Here is a 19,543-nt window from a genome sequence, read left to right on the forward strand (position 1 = left end):
ATCGATACACCCTGACATATTTTTTCGAGCGGGACACCCTGTATTATTCCAGGGAACACAGGGGTGCACGACCTAGTTACGCTTGGGCGTGTTATATGGGTCATAGACACCATTCGCACTCGGTTGCACGTGCGCGCGCACACGCTTCACGCGTGCCGACTGTGCACTGGTTCACGGGAGCAGCCAACTCACGAATGTAGGGCAAGAAGGTTTTCTCACCCCGCTTTCGCCGTTTCTCAGCGATTAACGATTGAATGGGACGTTGCGAGAACGCCGGCCACGAAGGTCGGCCCTTTCTCGATTAAAATTCGAGAATTAAGAATCTGGAGAACGGGTTTGCGCCTCCAATTTATTTATTAATTTTTTTTAATTCGCAGTTGAGAGTGCGAAATTCACGGAATAACGTTGACGTTGTCGTTTGCGTGCGAAATACAAAAACTATTTCAATCTCGCGTATCGCGACTGTAACTAGAGAGAGAGAGAAAAAGAGAAAAAAAAAAGAAGCAGCGATAGTAACGTCCGTCTCTCAGCGAGGCGGGGAATCTATTGACAGCCGGCAAATACCGTAAAACTTGATTGTGACAGGGCTTTAGCTCGAGTGCTCGCCGATAGTCTGGAGTTTAAAGCAAACACAGACTTCCACGTTGTAAACTACATTGCCCCCGAGAACGCGCGCGATACCTTTAACATTTATCGGAAAGGTTTCACCTGATCGTCACTCGAACAACAAATGGTTATTGCGCGGCAATGCGTCCGATTTCATCGGGCCGACTCCGATTTCGCCGCGGCGCTCGTTTTCCCCAAAAACCATTGTCAAAACGATCGCCCGATCAATATCGTCGGAAGCTCCGCTTTGTTTCGCGCGCGCGTGTGTACATTGTTGCCTTGGAGAGAAACGCGAGCTTTTCCGTTTTTTTTTTTCGCGGTAAGTAGACACTCTCGTGTAATGAACGATGGCCGCAGAGAGGAGATATTTACATTTCGCCGAAATAATTCCCAGGCTCGAAACCAACCCGGGGTTCCCCAGATCAGTGGTTTCTCCGTGTACACCGGGTACACATGGACACGCGCACGCGTGTACTCGGCCAATATACATCCCTTCTCCCCTCATCCCTTTCTTATCTCCCTCGGCCGTTATCACCTGTCTCCGTTCTCCGCCACCGTTCTCCGCGCTTCTCCATCTCCTTCCGATCGCTCTTGCCCCCCTATTGTTCCCTCTATTGCCTCTGCATCTTCCTCGGTGATGTCCCCCGGTAATGGCGACGTCTCTGTCTTCATCCCCTCGTCGCTCATCGAGATCCTCCGGCTCCATCGCTCTCGTAGGGATTTTGCCTCTCTCTCTCTTTCTGTCTCTCTCGCGCTACCGACTCGCTACGTCTGCTCCTCTCCTTCTCTTTCTCTCTCTCTCTCTCTCTCGTTGGCTTCTCGACGCTCTCGTTCCCTCCGAAGTGCCAGCTACCCCCTCGCCGCTCTCCCTCGACCCGGGTGAGCCGCGCGCCGCGCGCGCCTCTCTCTCAGTCTCTCGCGCAAAGCGGTGCCGCAGCGACGCGACGTTACAAGCTCGGCAGAGCTTGCGGCTGAACCAGGTTTTCTCCTCTTGTCGGCGTCGCTCGTTCGCACCTTCCGTTTTCCGTCACTCGCACCTCCATCGTCCGTTTCTGTCTTGCTTGAAGGGGGATCGCGCTTCCGTTCCGTGAATTCCGCGGAAACACGAGTACGACACACGGAAGAGAAACGTGCGACGGGACCAGATCTCCCGCGCGCGGAAGGAACGAGAGGGAAGGAAGGGAGAAAGAGAGAGAGAGAGAGAGAGAGAGAGAAGCGTTCTGCTATTTTCGAGACGCCGCGAGGTCTTGCCAAAACGTGCCCTCCTCGACCCGCGGACGGCGAGAATCGCGGCCGGAAGGCCGCGGCGGTAGCCCGCATTTCCGCTCGGATCGGGTCCGAACCCGGGATCGCCGATCGATCCGTCGAGTAGCGCGATCGCGGTTATCCGGAGCTCGTTGCCGACCGTAAACCCTTTCTGTTCGGTTTGAACATCCCGCGATGTCCCGCGATCAACGATAAGGAGATCGGAATATTGTGATAATCTGGAGTTATTCTCTTAGGTTTGCCTCGAGAGTAGTTCTGGTTTAATCCGATCGACGATAGTTTCTGGTTAATTAATCTCACGCCCGGAGTAAAGCTGTTGTTTAATATCGTTGGAGACAACCAGATCGCCACGGACTGGAACGGGAAATTGGATGGTCGGCCGTGATCCCGAGACGACCGACGCGTTTCTTGCCATAACGGTGCCATCATCGACGTACCACGTCTCTGGTGGGCCTTTTCCGGTGATCATTATACTTCCTGCTCGCGGCGGAGGCCGTTCCGACGACGATATCTCGCGGTCGCTTTTACGAGCGAGACTCGGGGGTATTTCAGGCGATAACAGCCGGACAACCGACGAGAAGAGACTGAGGAAGGAAAAATCTATCATCCGTGGATCTTCGCGCTCTGCAGATCGACGAACAACTTTCGGATCGCTAAAACGCACGCGGACGGTCGATCGTACCCCGCGAAATCACTTCAGGCACTCGAGATAAGATTGGTATCGGAGAAGAAGAAGAGAATTACGAGGAATACGCGAGCCAGTCGCGCTGGTAAACACGAAGAATCGAGTCGATCGATGTGATGCGACCAGGGGGGAACAAGTAAAAGTTCAGCTGAATGAAAACGACCGGTGGGAGGAAGCGGGAACGGATGAGCGATGTGCATGGCGATCAATAGTCATTGAGTACGAACGGGACGTTGTTTCGTTGATTAAAAAGACGTAGAGAAAGAGTAAAACTAGAGGAAGAGAGAGAGAGAGAGAGAGAGAGAGAGAGAGAGAGAGAGAGAGAGAGAGAGAGAGAGAGAGAGAGAGAGAGAGAGAGAGAGAGAGAGAGAGAGAGAGAGAGAGAGAGAGAGAAAGAAAGAGAGCACTGAGGAAAGATGCGAGCCGCGGCTGATCGATGGCGATCGAAAGCGGCTCGTGATCGGCGCGTCGTCGCCGAGAATGGAGGATAAATTTATCCGCGTCGCGAGGAGGAATGCGGCAGAAGCGTGGAGGAAGAGTGGCACGAGCACCGCGGAACACCGCAGTCGCATTTCCGGTTTAAATTTAACGCGATGATACGTGCGCTTTCGCAATTAGTCGCTATGGAGACTACCGAATTTAACTGGAGGTTCGTTGGACCGAGAGAGAGAGAGAGAGTTATTCTTAGTCGCCTGGCTTGCCTGTATGCGAATCGCGAGATCGATAATTAATTATCCGCTTTCCGCCTTTTCGTTGCAATCAGCATTTTTGTCGAGTCTCGCTACGCGTCGTTTTCCCGTGAGCTTTAATTACAGCTAACGGAGATTTCGTCGGCTACGTAAAGGACGATCGTAATCTCTGCTAGCTGTAATCGGCGATAATGGCCCCCGCACGGTGATTAGATCGCGAATTAGACGTTACCTAATGGAGAGAGCGATAAATAATATTCTGTGCGATGGTTAACAACTGCGAGAGCATGCCGATGCCTGCGTTATCACTCGTGCAAAACACGCTCATTTCGTTCATGCGCGAAATATTTATCACGTTATTTACACAGCTATTACATCGGCAATCCGAGGCAATTTGCCAGATATTGAAGCATCCACCCACACGGTCGGGTTATTAATTCTAGAAACGCGGGGGTGGGAGGGGGAAAACATCGTGCATTAACTAGCGCTAATTATGCCCGATGTGAAATTTGTTTATTTCACGGGACAGTTAACTTCGTAACGCGATTAAACGTCACGGGTAATGCTGCTTCCGTAATAACATCTCGTTACGCACGATGATGATGCGTAATAACTTATAACCCACCGATGAATACTTTCCTATCTGCCGCGTGTATTGTGATACGCGCATCATTATGGAAGCGGCTCCATCATTTAATAATCCAATAACGTCGCGCGAATAAATGACTCATGGTGTAACGCTGACCTATAGAAGCTCGTGATTCATAGCTCAACGTTTACCTTTGCTACGTAATAATTATCTCTTTGCATAAAGAGATACGACGACAACGTGACACTTCTCTTTTATATCTAATAACAAACGGTTCTCTCTCTGTAGATTCCTACGTAATAATCGCAAAATTTTGCCCATTTATTCTTTCAACAGGTAACAATTGCCGTAGCAGTAACGAAATTATTTAACAATGGCGTGACTACCTTCGGAAGATTTGTGCGATAAATTGTAAAAATATACGGCGTCGCTATCGCATCCGCGCGATATATTAACGAGGGGTATTTGCCACCTGGAAAAAATCTGCAATTCTCGGGAAACTTTTTTATCGAAACGGTCCCCGCGAAAACTTGTTTTTGTTTCGCGAGTAGGAGAACTACATTTTTCAACGCGAAAGCGCTACGTAAGTTTTGTGTCGTGAGATAAGTTTGTTTTAACCGATCCCTTTAATATTTAAGTGTTAATATTTTTCTTTGTTCACGGTCTTACTTTTTTTATTAGACTTCTTGAAAGTTTTATGCCTATTTTATGAGTGTTCTTCCGCCCTTTTTAATACTTTCTCAGATCCGAGATGCCTCGAGTAATTTTTTCCTCATGATTTTACAAATAGAAAAGAAGAACCGGGCACCTTTATACCTTCCGGATAAAATACGTATAAGTATTTAACTCTTGCCTGAAAATTTTAACGAAAAATGTCTGAAGGATCGGAGAATTCCAGGGAATTGGTTTTCAAGGTTGAGCAGATATCCCAGATTAGATTCTGCGAATCGAATAAGAGTGACCGATTGAAAGAATGATTAAGCTCGCGCGGTATGAATTTATTCCTCGCGCGCGCTTATTTTCTTCTTTGTATCCCGAAGAGGGATAGAGGCGAGGTTTAATATTCAAATTATGGACAAAAATTATTAAATTCGAGCGAACGTTTACGTTGTCCGCAATGAGAGCGTTACGAGCGTTGTTGTGTCTGCTTACAGAATATACGATGTCGGAAGGTGGACGTGCAGTGATCTGGCACCTAGTATCAGCCCCTCGTGCTGCACGCCACCCGAAAGATTCACATACTAACTGCTAGTCGCACCCGCGCGTGTGTATGTTGAAACCCCCACCAGTTGCAGGGTGTACTGCACTGTAACCCCATGACTACATTTAACACATATGGCCCGCCTGGAGAGTAAGTGTCTCTTTCACAAGTGTCCTCGACATTCTCGCGGAGAGTCTTTCGTCTCGCTTTATTTCCGCGTCCGACATCGCGGAAAACGGTTCACACGTACACATACATTTATACAGGGAAGGGACGGGACGGTAGGGTCGCGTGAGAGCACGTCGGAAATGAGAGGAATCTCATCGTTCATTAATGCTAGAGATTGATCAATTCTGCTGTAGAAATATCACCTGCTATTGCTCCTAATTACGCGCTCGGACGACGATTACAAGTTGCTTATTCTGCACTTTTTCATTTAGAAGCATTAATATAGAGAATTATTAGATCATAAAACACGAAGAAGCGATAAGTAAAACGTATTGACCTGTCGGAACAATCGGATGTCCCTTTCACTGCAAATTCTTCGATCGACTTGAAATCGATTTTGTCTCAGCAAAAATGCACCAAGCATCTATAATTTTATGATCAACAATTAAGTATGAAAAAAAATGAATGACGTAATTGTATTTTTTAATTAGTTTCGCGTTTTCTCTCATAATTTTCTCTCAAATTTTAATTTAAAGCTCAGCCACAAATATATGCTGCACTGTTAAATATTGAAGAATGAAATTTAAAATCAGTACTTTGAGTTAAATAACATTTTGTTATTTTTAACTATCATGTATGTCGAAATTTATTATTTTAACACAAAACAGTATTATTTTAGCTCCACTGGTTTAATTAAATTAACGTTATTTTAGTTAAATTAACGACATGTTGAGTAGGAGTAATGACGACCTATAAGAATAGTTAAAAATGACTCAAATTGAATATAATTTAACATTACGAATTTAACAGTCTGCGATTTAAAAAAAAAAATCGAAAGATTGAAAGGCAATCTAGCCTTCTAGCTTTTAGCAATGACTTGACATTTTTGTTGAGAGTAGGTCGTTTCCAAATCGGCCAAGTAAACTGGGACTGGGACGGGGAGAGCAATGTAATCGCGACTTACGTGCGCTTGATGATTCCAGTACCGAGCATAGTGGTGTATAAAGGAAGCAGGTCGCAGGACCGACCTGAGAGTCCCACGGTGGTGGTGCGAGGAGGAATGCCCTCACTGCCGTCCTCCAGGCAAGGCCTCGCCGTAAGTGGCTCCGGTGGTGGTGCACCTCACCAGGACGCCTCGGAGTCGGATATGATAGACGGGAATGCCAACCCCAACGTCGGCAGCACCCCCGCACCGAACTCGCTCCACCGTCCCGCGTCACTCTGCCCGCCGCCCGACAAATCGGACACTGAAAGCAAGAACTTTCGCAATCGGGTATGTGTTCCATTACTCATTGTCTCCCCATTTCGCTCGCCCTCGTTAGAAACTTCAAGGTACATTTGGAAGGAGTCGTGTCAAGCTAGCGATTGTTCAGAAGATATGTAGATGTTGACGTTGATGTTCTTATAAATGTTTCGTATAAGTTAACATAAAAAAATATATTTATTTTCTTTTTATTTACGTCTGTGATGTGAATATCGAATTGCAAACGCGAATTGGAAGTGCTACATCGACGAATCGATATTACGACGACGCGCCGAACGTGCGTAAAGGATTCTTGATGTTGCAGACGAACACGAAACTGAAGCTGTTAGTCAGAAGCCATGCCATGAGAGAATCGACGTCCCCACCGCGGGAACCGCACGGCAACGGTCCACCGTCGCCGCACAGTCCGCAATCGGCGGATGGCGAAAAGAAGATCGTTTGTAGCCTCTCGCCCAACTCCACCGGTGCCAAGCTCAACAATAACGAGTCCATGTACAACAGCAATCTTTGTTCCGCTCAACCTCCCAAGCAAATGCGCAACACAGCGACCTCGCCGACCTGTCGGACACCGTCGCGAAATGGTAAGCGCAATTTTCCCTTTTCTCCCTCCGCTGTGCTTCAAAGGTAAAAAAATTTTAACCCTGAGACTTTGCCGCGCAGGTCAATCTAGTCCCTCTCAGGTACACTCACCAAAGAGCATCACTTCTCCGACCAATAGCAATAAATTGGAGAACCATCGCTCCAAATTCGCTAGCGCGAATATCATTGAGAAATGCAATAACTGTGTGAAGAACAATCAGAATGAACGGCCAGGTCTACTGCAGACTCCGATATCACCCATCAGATCCGGCCAAGCGTTGCAACATTCGCCAAAGAGTACCAATCTTGCTCCGTGCGGTCAGAATAATCAGCACAGATCCGAGCAACGAAGGCCGAACACGTTGAACATCTGTAACAATCAGTGTTCGGCACAATGCGGCAACACGCTATCAGTTAGCAGGCCCGGATCTAGGCACAAGCTGAGACATCAGAATTCGTCTCAGGGCAGTTACGATAGCGCGTCACCATGCCTCTCGCGCGGTACGTTGCTCAAACAATGCGCTCTTCACCTTTTTCCTTAATTCACTTCTATTATACAAGCTCACAGTATACGTATTGATCGGAATCCATGAAAGATTCAGCATGTCTCAATATATATAGTAATAATTTTCATAATTCGTTGTCTTAAATATCTTTTTCAACCTCATAATGATGGTGATATTCCAGTCGAATCTGATATTTCAATGTTTTTTTCTCCATTAGAAATTTTTTGTAATTGACTCCAATCCTTCCCCTTCCTTCACAGATTTTTCTTCAATATGTGTCAATAATCTCCTATCTTCAAACTCAAATAACCTTGGCCTGTTTATATTTTTGAAACTTGTAATCTCCAATTTGTGAAGGAATAACAGTGAAATAATTTTATTTAAATATGCGGGATTGTGGGACCGGGAATCGAACCCGGATCTCTTGCTCGACAGACAACTGTTTTGTTATCGAGGTATCCTACATTCCTAAACAATCACGCGTGAAATTCTGTTTTCGATTCTTATATCACAGTCTGTTATACCAAGTTCTATATTTATTTACAGACAGTAGCACGGAGCTGTACACGGACAGCACCGGGATAGATCTCGAGCAGTTCATTGCGGAGACTATAAATCGGAATCAGAAAGATCGCACAGTGTTGCTGAAGATTGAGAAGGATTTAATCGAGTTCGCGAAGGATCGACAGAAGGTCTCTCACAAGTTCCCGAACATGTCGTCGTACAACAGGATGCTAGTGCATCGAGTGGCAGCTTACTTCGGGATGGAGCACAACGTGGATCAGTCGGGTCTGAGCGTCATCGTCACGCGGACGAAGAACATGCGAATACCGGACACTCGCTTCAAGGAGCACATCAGGGACGATCTGATTCTATCGGAAGAGCCGCGAAGAAGTATCCTGAAACGGGATTCGAGCTCGTTCGAGGATAGCTTCAATTTCAAATCGCCTGACAGACTGTCGGGCGATTGCTGCCGGCGCAGCAAGAGCTTCGAAGAGCGGGAGGAGGAATACGAGCGCGCAAGACGGAGGATATTCAAGGACAGCAGCGGCGAGAGTAGCGAAATCACGTCTTGGCCGTGGTCCTCGACGGAAAGCTCGGATGCCTCGGCAAGATTTCGCTTGCTACACCCGGATCACCTAGTCAGGTAAATCGCATCTGGATCTTCTAATGATTACCGCGCGTAACAATAATTATAAAATATTAATCGAATATATTGCTCCCCCGATACTATCATTGGTTTATTTATGCATCTGCAGGCCAAATCGATTACTGAAGGGCGAATCCTTTGACGGAAGGGATTCGTTCCGCGGCGCGGTGTTGCGTCCGTCCGTTTCTAAGTCATTCAGTTTCGGTGGATACACCAAAGGCATGCTGTCGAGGGGGGACAGTGTCACGTCCACACATAGCGCGGGAGCTCGCCTCATGAAGCAAGGTAGTTATTATTCGTAATTCCACACGATGTTGTGATCAAAATCGCAATGAAAAGATTTTAATGCAGTATGCTGTATAGCAATATTTTGCTGCATTATTGTGCTTTTACTCTCTTTATCCTAATATCACGTTGCAAATGTGTCGTAGATTCGGGGGCGAGTATGTGTTCACGCTTGAGCCCGAGCCGCTCGAGCAGTGGCTACAAATCGCAGAGTCAGCGCAGCGATGCAACGATATCACCATCTCTGTCACCCTCTCCCGTGCCGGCCCCCATGACGTGTAGCCACACTCAAGTATCTAGTCAGGATTTAGTTTCGCCGGAGTCGGGCGGCGGCCAGACGGTCATGTGGGCAGTCACCAGTTTGTCCAGCGTGCCACCTGGTAGCATAATAATAAATCCGCAGACCAATCAGCCATATACGAATCCGGATGGCACGATTTACCGCTACGACCCAGACAATCCGCCAAAATTCTTCACTATGGAGAACGAGAATAGCAGCGCGACGCTATCCGCAGCTAACAAGCAGCAGCAGCAGCATCATCATCATCATCATCATCAGCATCAGCACCAACACATGGAATTGCCTTCCGAGCCGTCCAGAACGACGAATGGCAACTACAAAAACGACGGCAGAAAACAGAGATCGCCACAATCGAGGATCAACGTCACGGGGGCGACTTCCGGGGCCCAAGTAACGAACACAGCGACATCGCCGAGCCTGCCATTCACTCCGCCGCCACCGCCACCACCTCCACCTCCTCCTACTTCTGTCCCGCAAAATCTACCCATTCCGCAACAGCAGCAAGCGCATCAACAGCAAGCGCATCAACAGCAAGCGCATCAACAGCAAGCGCATCAACAGCAAGCGCATCAACAGCAAGCGCAGCAACAGCAAGCGCAGCAACAGCAAGCGCAGCAACAGCAAGCGCAGCAACAGCAAGCGCAGCAACAGCAAGCGCAGCAACAGCAAGCGCAGCAACAGCAAGCGCAGCAACAGCAAGCGCAGCAACAGCAAGTGCAGCAACAGCAATCGCAGCCGCAGCAGCAAAGTCTAGTCAAATCGTCAACGACACTACCGATGTTTAGTCATACTAACCAAACAGCTCAACAACCGTACGCGACCTACGTACCTACCTCAGAACCGTATAATCAGGGTGTCTATCCGCCCCCCATGGGGCAACCGACTGTGATGATGGCGCCTCATCCGACTCAGGGTCAAGCGAGCATGCAAAACGGTGGTCAGGGGGACATTCTCTTCAACCAGAATCAGGTCTACACTAATTACGCGGTACCTATGCACCAAGGACCAATACCACAGTCAGGGGTAAGTGTATCGGGGAAGTGAGAACTCTCTTGTAATAATGTTAAATCGACCGAGAATGTGAACATATCTAAATAAGTTAAACTCGCCGGCCAAAGATAACAGATAAACATCAAACGTGCTACCTTAATACGCAAACTTAACTTTATCTCACTTTATTTTACCTAATCTGTTCTAATCTAATAAAATCTAATCTTTCATCAAGTTAGATTTTATATCTATTCAAGCGCTTCTCTACCTCCGACTAACGAATTTAATAGTCTAATTTAATTAATATATCTAATTTAATAATTATCTGTGCAAGTGATTCATCATGATATAAACAATCGTACAATCGAATAAACTTGTAAAAAGTGTCGTATAGTCGCTTCTCAAATAATTCAATTATAATGATGTAACCGATGTTTAGGATATGGCCGAGTTGTCCGGATATTTCTTGGGGATGAACATTTACGATCAGCGTGGTAGTGGGGATAGCCACCCCACGCCTCCGCATTCCACGTATCCGCCACCGCCGCCCTCCGCGAATCAGACTGTGCAGAACGTGCAGTCGATACAGCCGAATTATTGGCAGCCGCCGCCGAATCAAATACCGGTACGAAAGAAGAACATATCACGCGGTTCGCACTCTCCGATTGCCGTTTGTACGTTTCTGAAAAAATAACTCCTTTTAGCCCCAGCAGACCATGTACTTCGTGCCTCCACCTGGAACGGCAATCTCCGTCGGTCAGAATCCGGGGGACAGGCAGCAGCTACATCAGCAGCAAAGGTTTCCAACGAATTACTCATTCAACGCGCAAACGATGACTCCTCCGAGCCAAGCAAGTTGTACGTTGTATCGAACGCGAACGTTATATTACCGTCTCTTTGTTTCTCTCTGCGATATATCTGTCAATAATTAACGTTGCATGTTTCAGCTAATTACGTCGGCAGTTACCCGGTACCTTTCAATTCGGTGCCGGCGGTGACTCCGACGCCTGGCGACTATACGTATCAACCTCCGGTCCAAATGGTTCCTACGTACTATCCGCCGGGGCAGCCAGCGATGCAACCGCCGCCTGTGATGTACAGAGTACCCACGCCACCGAACACGCCGACGTCTAGTCAGGTAATTATTAATCTATTATTACTCGTAATTAATTGTCAATATTAATTAGCGTTAAAGTTCAAATAATAAAAGGCTGCGTCAATGCATAAAATTATATAATATTAAAAAGCTAATGTAGTGTATATGATGTAATTAATAGATACCTGGTATGCCGTTGATGTACGTCAACTCGAACAGCTACGCAGCTCCGACAATGGTGACTGGTGGAGCGTTCGGACACCAGGTCACCCACAACGGCACGTCTCCGGCGCCGCCTAGCGCATACATGACGCCCACGCTGGTTTCCAATCTCGTCTTCAGACAAAATGTTCCTGTGAGAATGCGATAGTAACGACCATCGTCGACTACTTGTTACGTTACGGGATAACAGAAAATGTTTTTTTTTTTTTCTTTTAATAGGTCGTTCCCAGCGTGCGGGCGACAACGCCAGGTAACTCCCAAAGAGCTAGTCGGTCTCCAACTCCAGCGCACGAGTTCTTTGGAGGTGGGAGCGGGGATCGAAGCGCACAATCTCAACCACGTTACCCACTGCCAATGTATCAGGGTGTCCATATCGTGCAAGGTGATACTTATAAATGCAGCGTATGTTAAATCGTATTTTAAACGATCGTTGAAATATCGTTAAACGCTGCAGGGGACATGAGATTGATGCATCCAGGCGTACCACCCAACCCCCGGTTGCAGTATGCACCAGTATCATCACCGCCTGTTGTTCAAGGTTGCCCGCGGCCGTATAGGCCGCCTTCGTCTAACACCTCGGGGGCCGGCACGCCGACTTCCTTCGATGGTAGAAATCAGAAATTTCGCAAACAGAGGTAATCTTGGATCTTTCGTGATTTCTGTGTGTTCTTGATAAACATTATTTTCTGTTTTTCGGTGAATTTATACGCTCGTACAATTGATTTCAGGTCCAAAGTAACATCTTTGCCACCGAGCGGCGCACGACCCAATTTCTATCAGGCACCTTCCATGTCATCGCTCTCATCAAACGTACCCAAAGACATCAGAGAAGGTATGAAAAGTTGGCAACAAGCATAGAGAGAAAGAGCGAGAGAGAGAGAGAGAGAGAGAGAGGGTGAGAGAGAAATTTGATGTTCGCGTTCAGTACGTTGCTTAAGATTTAGTTATTTTCTGCTTTCATTTTGCTTACGAAGGATTAAGTATAAACACGATTTTGACACATTCTTGTCTCCCTTTAAAAGCGAAACCTGTGGAAGACAGTATGATATAAGGTACAGAACTTAAGTATAAAATACTACACAGAACACAGTGTCTTCTTTGTACGATAGAGGCTTCTTCACGTGCGTTGATTCATCTTTAGTATTTGTCGTTTTTTCGGTTTTTTACGATAACGTGCTGGAAAGTGATTCCTACTTCCATAGATTTATAAGTGACTGTCTCTCGAGCCAATTTCGGTCCTCTTGAGCTCTTATTGTTACGGTTAACGTTTTGCCATGAATATAAATTCGTTTAAAGGTTGTGCGAAGAACTAAAAGCTAAAAGCTTTCTTACGGAAGAAAGTAGGAAAGATATCTTTTCATTGCACATGTATTTTATTGTTGCGCCGTACGCTTAAACAGCAAGGCGCACGGGATAATATTCTTGACTGATAAGGAAACGTTCAGAACTGTTTTCGCATAACGATGTTAATTCTTTCTTTCTTTCTTTCTTTTTTATAAAAATGCATATTTCTCGATGTTGTCCACTCGAAAATTGAGGAGAAACGGTTCTGAAATGTTTCCTTGTAGACATTTCGTCATGATGACACTGAATGTGTTCTTTGCGCACTTTTTTTCTAACTTTTTTTTACATTACACCTACCGTACATTTTTCATGCTTATTATCGCACTCGAATCGACAAGATACAGATAATATCATTTAATCGACTTCGCCAAGTTGACGTTGGGGAACACATTGTTGTTCTCACTCTTTTTCACGTCAACTATGACCACGCGTGGCTGAAATTCGTTGTATGAATCATTCTTTCTTAGGAAACATATTTTGCTTTTATGTATGAAGCTTTTTTTAATCAATTACAGTTGACATATCTATATATTCTTTGCTTTAATGACATCCATTTATTTGCTTCAGACTAACTCACTCGTATTACATGTCGGGGGGAATAATGACTTCTGTTCCGTCCTCAGAGATGACGTTTCTTTCCAGGAACGGTGAAGGTGACCATCACCCGTCGGAATCAGGTATTTTGAGCAAACGGATCGGCAGGATAACATCGCTAATAATGCGATGTCACAGTCTCGATTATGAACAGCAATCGAGATTGGCAGCTTTTGGCTTACTTTACTGTTCAGAGAGACACGTATTCCTAACATGCCATATTAATTATTACCCTGAATATCTATTTAAAGAGAAGCAAGAGAGACGTTATTAGAAGAATACACGCGTGCACGTACATCTCAAGCGAGAAAAAGACTAGCATACTGTTATGCGAATTGATTTTTTTTTCGGCGGAAAGCAGGGGATAACGCAAAAGATGAAATTTAACCCTTACTCGAGAGACTTTCAATCGCACTGAATTCACAGTACAACTGAATCACCATGACAATGCAAGAGCGCGAGACGAGGAGAAGAAGGACAAAACGTGATCACGAGTATGTGCCCAGACGAGCGGATCAGTGGTGCACCGAATAGAGAGAGAGTTACTGGACAAAATTTTAATTACTATTACAATATTATTGTACGTGTGTATATATATGTATCTGTGTGTATGTGTGTGTGTATATACATATACATATATACATATGTAATACTTGAAGATATTTTAACTGCGGTTTTACAGAGATACTATATGAATGTGAGATTTACTTTTAAGGAGCATTATTGTTAAGGTCAAATAAACACACGAATTTCTCGAGGTGGTCGCCACGGTGATTTCCGACCGCCGGGAGAACATGTATGACGATTAAACTAATGTACGGGGAAAAACGAAAAAAAAAAAGAGTACACTTTTACTGAGTACGTTTACAAGGCGCGCGAGTCTTTCGGCATAGCGTTAGTGGCGATCCAAAAAGGACGTTCCATTGTCTATCTTATCCGCTAATTTTGATACACTCGCTGCCATCGCATCGGTCAACGAATGTTGCGTTAACGTCGCTGCCCATTCCGAGTCCATTTTTTGAACGAGTTGTCTGCTACCTCAGCGTAATATCTATGAAAATTCTAAAAGTTGGCCGCGCGTTGACGATGCCAGCCCTTACGCTTTCCTCTAACACGTATTTATTGTACGTGAATAACGAGAACTTCTTACACTCTTCGCAAAAATGTTTACATATAATTTCTACAAGCGTATACTCTCTCTCTCTCTCTCTCTCTCCTTCTCACTCTCACTCTCTCACTCATTTTCTTGTATCTTGAAAGTTTCTATTGTGTTTTACAAAACGCTATACATGTATCGACTTTGCAAGGGAAAACAAAATGATAATCACCCCGAAAAGATACGAAATCTAACATTTTACACTTTCGCGACATTCTACGATGTTCAACTAGTTATGTCTCTAATCAGTCACAATTCACGGTTAAGTGTGTGTCATTGACTATAAATATGTAAACGTATTCAGTACATAATCTTTATGTCTAGTTTCAAGCAGTAGTTAAGTAGCGTGAAGCCATCACAGCCTCTGAATTCACCATCCGCGCTTTGTACTTGCAGAGAAAGAAGGTCCGAAACTACCGTACTCTTACTTTTGCAATAACAGATAATTCTCTTGCGTTTGACACCGATCACGGATCACTGTCGGCGATTTCGTCTGTTTTGTAATCATTCTTCAGTCTCGAAAGTTCGGAATAAGTTAAGTTGTTCTTTTGTATCACTATGATTCGTCTTCCAGTATGCGAGCACGCTTCATGAATTTCGCGGAAAAATTTATTATTTTTTCGCGCGCGCACGTGTGTATGCGTGTGAATGTGTGTATGAGTGTATGTGTGTGTGTCATATGTGTGCTTATATGTATGTTGTACATAGAGTACATCTGTTGCATATGTGATATTTTATATATATATATATATATATACATATATACATACATAAATTGTATAAATTTATGTTATTAACATTTGATATTATATATATAAAATCACAAGCTCCAGATGTATCTACGTACATATATACATACGTACATACATATATATAGATATATATCACACGACAGATGTTATTTTTCTCGCACAATCGTTCCAACGAAATAGAGACATACGCGATATATATGTATATGTATATGCGATACATATGTACTACACCGGTCGGGGGTGATGGTGACACGCGGTCGCGGTAATTAATAACGTCTCCGTCTGTGAAAAAACTAGGCGGAGCGGCGCGGGCAGGTCTCGCGCGACTAGACTATTACGCACTCTCGCAAAACAAGTAGAGTAGTCGCCAAAAGAAAAAGTAGCCATCGATCGTTAATCGTTACCTCGTAGTGTAGATCGCGATCGCGAGGGATGCCCGCGTTGCTCCGCGACACACAAAGAAAACCAAGTGGAATCCATCCAGAAGCTTCGCTTACGGTGATTGTACTTCAGAAACGTAGGTGAAGGTGTGCCTATCTCTTTATGACGTTTCAAATAAGCGAGAAAGAGCATGCGATATAAATATGTTATTTAGCCGTTAAACGCGAAACGTGACCGCTACTTTTTCTTCACGAGGAAATGTGACAAAAGTTTTAATCTTGTTATAGGCTGAGAAGAAAAAAAAAAGACAAGAGACTCGAGCGGATGTAAAAAGATGTGGGCACCAAGACGCACTTCGATTCGTAAAGAGATGGGCGCACAACCATAGTATTAAACTGTACCTAATGTCGTCGTAGTGAGTTAAAGAAAAAAAAAAAACAGAAGCATAATTATACCTATTAAGCAGAAAAGCAGTTCACGCATCTCTTTAAGATAATAATGACGGTAGGGGTGAGGCGATACAACGTTGAAAGAACTCATCGACCGTCGAACGCGGGATCGCCATCAAGTAATCGTCCGACACCTCGCGGCACCATATATTTCGTAGGCGTTCAATTCATGTGATCTACCGAGTATCTCTAACGCGCGAGGGACCGGGAAAGGCGTGGAGGAGAGAGGAGAAACGAAAGGAGGAATTGTGTCAGGGTGCGACAACGTCGTGTGGGACGTTACATTCGTCGTGAGGCTGCGGCTTCTCTCCTTTCCGATGGAGTTTGGCGAACCAAAAAAAGTCACGTAACGATCGAGCGAACGATGCCGCGTTTACTCGTCTCCTCGTTTCGTTTTAATTAACGCTTTACCGCGAATGTATTCGATATATACCTGTTCGGCGTCGCGTCATCGCACTCGAAATTTTTTTTAAAAGAATTTATTCTTATTTAAAGAATGCCTGCATGAGATTGTTATCGTTGTATTTATATTTGAATTTATTTCGTGCTGGATGTGACGAAAGAGAGATTTTCGCGACTATCTTTAAGTTCGTCGCATCGCATTTTTACTGTCGACGTGTATTATTCTCAAGGAACATTCATCTCGGATTTTTATCAGAAAAGAGGGATCGAGTTACCGCATGCACAGCAGGTGTGACGAACCTTTCATTACCACCGCTCTCGAGTGACTTTTGTAATTTCCCCTTCGTGCATTCTAGAGATTCAACGAAGAGACGGGGGGGGGGGAAGAAACGCGGACAGTCCCAGGACTCAGTCAACCTCCCAATCGCACCGAATTACGAACAATTCTTAAAGAGAACGGGTAATATAAGCTTGCGAGACCTCACACATTCGTTTCCTACTATTTTTGTAATGCGACGTAAGATGATTGACAACGGCGAGCAATAAATCGGTGGAAGACAGGACAGGAAGAGAGCAGAAGGAACGATCGCGATCTAAATGAAAGGGTTTACACGCGAGCTGTAACATCGACTCTCACACGAAAGAACGTCATCTCTCTCTCTCTTTCTCTCTCCTGACCGTTTGGCGGAGTCCTTCCGTTGATTTGAGCGTCCCTTTAATGATAAACTGAAACGTTGTTCTGCGTAACAAGTCGTGCGGAAAATTGTTCGTTTCTTCATTTGTTGTATAATACGATAGAGACGGCTTGCGAGAAGTAGCGAGAACACCCTGCGTTTTTTCGCTGCTTCTCGATATAAGAACGACGTGGGGACGGAGTTATCTTAGCGTTACAGGAAGCGACGTATCTTGCCGTTAAGTCGTTTATCTTTTTACTACCGTTGCTTACGTTTAGACCGTAGAGCGAGCGAGAATCACGGTGAACACGACACGACACTTTACAAGGCCGGTCGCGTCGGCAGGTCAATTAGTCCCCGCAAACAGATTGGCGAACGAATCTTTCATGTTCTGCAATTATACATGGGATCGCGATGCAGATAATACTACAGAAAAAAAGAAGTGTCAAATAAACATTTATATACTCGTATATGTGTACGCAACACTCTATAAATCTTGAAATGAGATTATATTGCGTTAAACGAAGAAAACTTGCTTGAACGAAGTCATTTTATATATAGTTCAATCAAGAAAAAAAAGTTGAAATGAAAAGTTGAAATTCTTACAAGAAGGTTGTATATTGTTGCGTATATTGAGTATATCAGTGTTGATTTGACACTTGTTTTTTTTCCGCGTGGCCGACAGCAGTATTCAGAATTTCAAAATGTTTTTCATTCATTATTTTTATTCGAATCTACTGTTGAAATTGAGCAATTGTAGGACGGCGATGATATAGAAATGGATTTTCACAGTTGCAAAATCGCAAACGTTAACATTGGTTTAAGGTAGTTGATCCGTGACAGTACCGTAAAAAAGTAAGTATGATTGATATAATACGAAAAAGTCCGACGAATCTGTGCTAAACTTTGGAAATATGAAAAACTAGACGGTCAAAGGTCTTGTATTTTTGTAAGAATATTTTTACAAATCTCTTTTATCGTCTTTTTGTTTTTTTTATATTAAAATCGTAACAGTAGTTTGGTCATTACAATTAGAAACGTGATACCGAAAGCCGGTTTCGTACCTGTGATACGTGTAAAAAGTGCTAACTTTGACTTCCATTATTTCAACTTCGGTACAGTCAATCTTTTTCTAGTTGCACATGCGTGTAAATCGTGTTGACATTGATACACCGTTCAAATTTTACAAAATTCCTAAGAAAATGGGTTTACCGATGAACTACCTTAATTTCGGCCACGGTACAGGTGAGGAGATGAAAGATTCAGCCGATCGCGCCTAAACGACGCCGATGAGACCGGTCCGGAAAGTCGCTCGGCTAAACACGGACAAGTTGCGAGTGTGTACCGATATATACATATATATTTTTTGCTCATCTCCCCGACGTGGCGTATCGGTATATCGTAGGGATTAAATCACAGTGGCTGTGCCTCCGCGCTTATGGGCAACGTACCTCACCGTGATCGCGTTCTCTCCCGTTTTGCTAGTCCTACTTGCGACAAAGAGCGACGACTCGCGCTCACTCGCCACTTCTCCGATTGTCGGTCATCGGGCATGCATAACACAATGCGTACAAGTATTCAGGAAGAGATATAAATATATAATTTATATTTATTACAAAGTTAGGATCTCCGGGGGGGTGAAAAAAACCGAGCGGATATTTCGGACATGTCCACCGATTTTTTTTCGGCTGCATGGGGAGAGCTACAAGCGCGTTGAGCTACGTGTAATCTTAATTAAGAGGACGGGATAAAGAGAAGTGTTGAGGAGAGGATGGTTAACGAGGAGAGGAAAAAATCGACCTGAATTATCTGTGTATAAATATAATCTAGGGTAACGAGAGAGGGGCAACGAGAGAAGGGAAAAGGCAAAGCAATTGACAATTCTGCGGCGTTAATAAAAGAGCTATATTATACTCATCCGAAATGCACAACATCATAGAGAGCCGGAAAGAAATTTGATATAGAAGTCATGTCAGTCTAATTATATTTCTTGTTATATTATATACATATATATATTATATATATATTATATCATATTTTCCAAAAACGAATTATATATATAATTCAATAAAAAAAGAAGACACTCTCGTTTGATAATTTGCCAGCTCGCGTCGATTATTTTGTGACGTTCGAGAGACACCCGTTCCCCATTCCAGATTTTACCTAATCACCTAATCGTAATCTATTAGATTAG

General features: G+C 44.5%; 1 protein-coding gene across 3 annotated transcripts; it reads left to right on the top strand.

The window, feature by feature from the left end:
• The first annotated feature begins 1,514 nt into the window (after positions 1 to 1,514).
• LOC139781020 (uncharacterized) lies at positions 1,515 to 19,446 on the top strand. Of its 3 annotated transcripts, none has more exons than XM_071719801.1 (17): positions 1,515 to 3,206; positions 4,990 to 5,186; positions 6,188 to 6,477; positions 6,773 to 7,049; positions 7,129 to 7,548; positions 8,100 to 8,700; positions 8,813 to 8,988; positions 9,135 to 10,312; positions 10,719 to 10,904; positions 10,984 to 11,137; positions 11,227 to 11,417; positions 11,557 to 11,730; positions 11,817 to 11,979; positions 12,052 to 12,232; positions 12,326 to 12,429; positions 12,620 to 12,649; positions 13,584 to 14,292. In XM_071719801.1, the coding sequence occupies exons 2-16, from the start codon at positions 5,171 to 5,173 to the stop codon at positions 12,646 to 12,648; spliced, it is 4,140 nt and encodes a 1,379-aa protein (XP_071575902.1). In that variant the 5' UTR covers positions 1,515 to 3,206; positions 4,990 to 5,170; the 3' UTR covers position 12,649; positions 13,584 to 14,292. The 3 variants fall into 3 exon arrangements, with proteins under 3 accessions (XP_071575902.1, XP_071575903.1, XP_071575901.1); XM_071719800.1 differs by lacking the exon at positions 12,620 to 12,649 and adding an exon at positions 16,112 to 19,446 and having other exon boundaries at positions 1,516 to 3,206; positions 13,584 to 13,618; XM_071719802.1 differs by lacking the exons at positions 12,620 to 12,649; positions 13,584 to 14,292 and adding an exon at positions 16,112 to 16,246.
• Positions 19,447 to 19,543: the final 97 nt, after the last annotated feature.

The sequence above is a fragment of the Temnothorax nylanderi genome, unplaced genomic scaffold (genome assembly GCF_030848795.1).
Source record: "Temnothorax nylanderi isolate EJ_2023f unplaced genomic scaffold, tnyl_v1.0 TNYL_tig0311_pilon, whole genome shotgun sequence".
NCBI classification, from domain to species: domain Eukaryota; kingdom Metazoa; phylum Arthropoda; class Insecta; order Hymenoptera; family Formicidae; genus Temnothorax; species Temnothorax nylanderi.